At 50.9% G+C, this 1,973-nt stretch overlaps 1 protein-coding gene across 1 annotated transcript; it reads left to right on the top strand.

Moving 5' to 3' along the window:
• The first annotated feature begins 654 nt into the window (after positions 1-654).
• Positions 655-1,962, top strand: PLEKHF1 (pleckstrin homology and FYVE domain containing 1). Its single transcript, XM_039714737.1, has one exon. It carries the CDS (start codon positions 1,152-1,154, stop codon positions 1,710-1,712), a length of 561 nt encoding a protein of 186 aa, XP_039570671.1. The 5' UTR covers positions 655-1,151; the 3' UTR covers positions 1,713-1,962.
• Positions 1,963-1,973: the final 11 nt, after the last annotated feature.

Genomic DNA, 1,973 nt, shown 5'->3' with positions numbered 1-1,973 from the left:
CCTTCCAAAGAAGCAGGCTGCATAGCCTCACTCTATTTTGTTTGTACCAAATAAGCAGAGCCTGTAGCATCCATTCTTCATAACCAGCACCCTTCTTCTTGGGGATAATGTCTCATAAGTTGTCCAGACTTTTATGCTCTCAGGTCTGCTTACCTATAACCCCTCTGGATTTTTAGGCTCCTACAGTCTTCATTTGCCTGGTGTGCTTTTAGGCTCTTAGGCTGCCTGCTCAGTTCTTCAGGATCTCAGGCTCTGATTGTCCTTCCACTTCCTGCTCTCTTTTGTCCTGCTCTCTTTTCCATTCTTTTCAAGTCTCACAGAGCAATTTCCAGGTGGTAGCCAAATCTACAGCCACCTTGTCCCCTTTTGGTACCATGTCTCACAGTCTCTCCCTAATTTCTTTCCAGACTACAACACTAAAAGCAGTATTTGCATCACTTTCAAAATCTGGTGACTGTGCCAAGTGTAAAATAATACAAAGGGCGTATTCAGTACTCTCAATGCCTTTTCTTTCCAACAAAGCTTTCCATGTAGATAAAACAAGCTGTCCTTCACTTGATAAGTTATTCCCCATTATGTCCCCAGGGGCTCACCTGTACTTCTTTTATTTACCCTTTTTGTCATGCATGGAAGACCAGCAGGAACAAGTGATAGCACAGAGTTTGCTTTTGTTCCTGCCTCAGCTCTGGCCCAGAATGGAGCTGTGGGGGTGTGTGTCAGTAAGCAATCCTTGAGAAAGCAGGTGTGCAGTCAGAAGCAGGAGCCTTGCTCTCAAGACCCTTTTATGCAGATCTATGGATCTGCATCAAATCAGGTTCAGACCAAGCAGCTTTCTTTTCTAAGGGCACACAGGGAGACTGGTAAAAAGCACAGCCAGGAACACCTGGCTCTGCCTTCAGGGGCTTCCATTGCTGCAAAATGAACCATCCCAGTCCAGCCTGGGCTGTTGCAAAATGGGGTCAGAAAGTTTGAAGATTTTATTTAGAAAGGTAACAAACCCAAGTGAGGAGTGCTCGTGAGATCACCTGTAGCCTCAGGCGGCATCAGGAGCATCTCCCCTGTGCATCCACTGGCTGCTCACCCTCACCTGGTGCAATGTCTGCAGTTTCACCTCTTCCCTCTTTGTTTCCTCTCTTCAGAGGGAGCTGGCCATGGTGGACCATCTTGCAAACACGGAGATCAACAGCCAGCGCATCGCTGCTGTGGAGAACTGCTTTGGGGCTTCTGGGCAGCCCTTGGCCTTGCCGGGCAGGGTGCTGCTGGGAGAAGGGATTTTGACCAAAGAATGCCGCAAGAAGCCAAAGCCTCGCATCTTTTTCCTTTTCAACGACATCCTCGTCTACGGCAGCATCATCATCAACAAAAGGAAGTACAACTCCCAGCACATCATCCCCCTTGAAGATGTCACTTTGGAGACGCTGCCGGACACCTTGCAGATGAAGAACCGCTGGATGATCAAAACCTCCAAGAAGTCCTTTGTGGTGTCCGCAGCCTCCCTGACGGAGAGGAAGGAGTGGATCAGCCACCTGGAGGAGTGCATCAAGCACCTGCTGACCAAGACGGGCCGGCAGCCCTGCAGGGAGCCCGCGGCTCCCTGGATCCCAGACAAGGCCACGGACATCTGCATGCGCTGCACGCAGACCAAGTTCTCCACGCTCACCCGCAGGCACCGCTGCCGCCTGTGCATCAGCAGCTCCACGGGTCCTACATAACAAGAAGGCACACCTGCACATCTTCCTACCTACAAACTTCTCTTACGAGTGCCTCGAAACCCAACGTGACCAACTGGCTGGGCCATTCAGCCCCACAGCATTTGTGCTCACAGTAACAGTGCAGCTGGCACATCACCCCAGCCCAGCAGCACTGCTGCTGCCAGCTGCTGGCTGCCCACTGCAGGCCTGCCTGAGCTCCTCAAGGGTTCCTTCCATTTCAAGCAACACACAGATCAAGAGGAGGCTTCTTCTTAAGATTTT

This window comes from Passer montanus, unplaced genomic scaffold (assembly GCF_014805655.1).
Source record: "Passer montanus isolate IOZ18808 unplaced genomic scaffold, ASM1480565v1 scaffold3072, whole genome shotgun sequence".
In the NCBI taxonomy this organism is placed as follows: Eukaryota; Metazoa; Chordata; class Aves; order Passeriformes; family Passeridae; genus Passer; species Passer montanus.
Note: the sequence above shows the minus strand (reverse complement) of the source record. Positions and strands in the feature narration are given on the sequence as shown.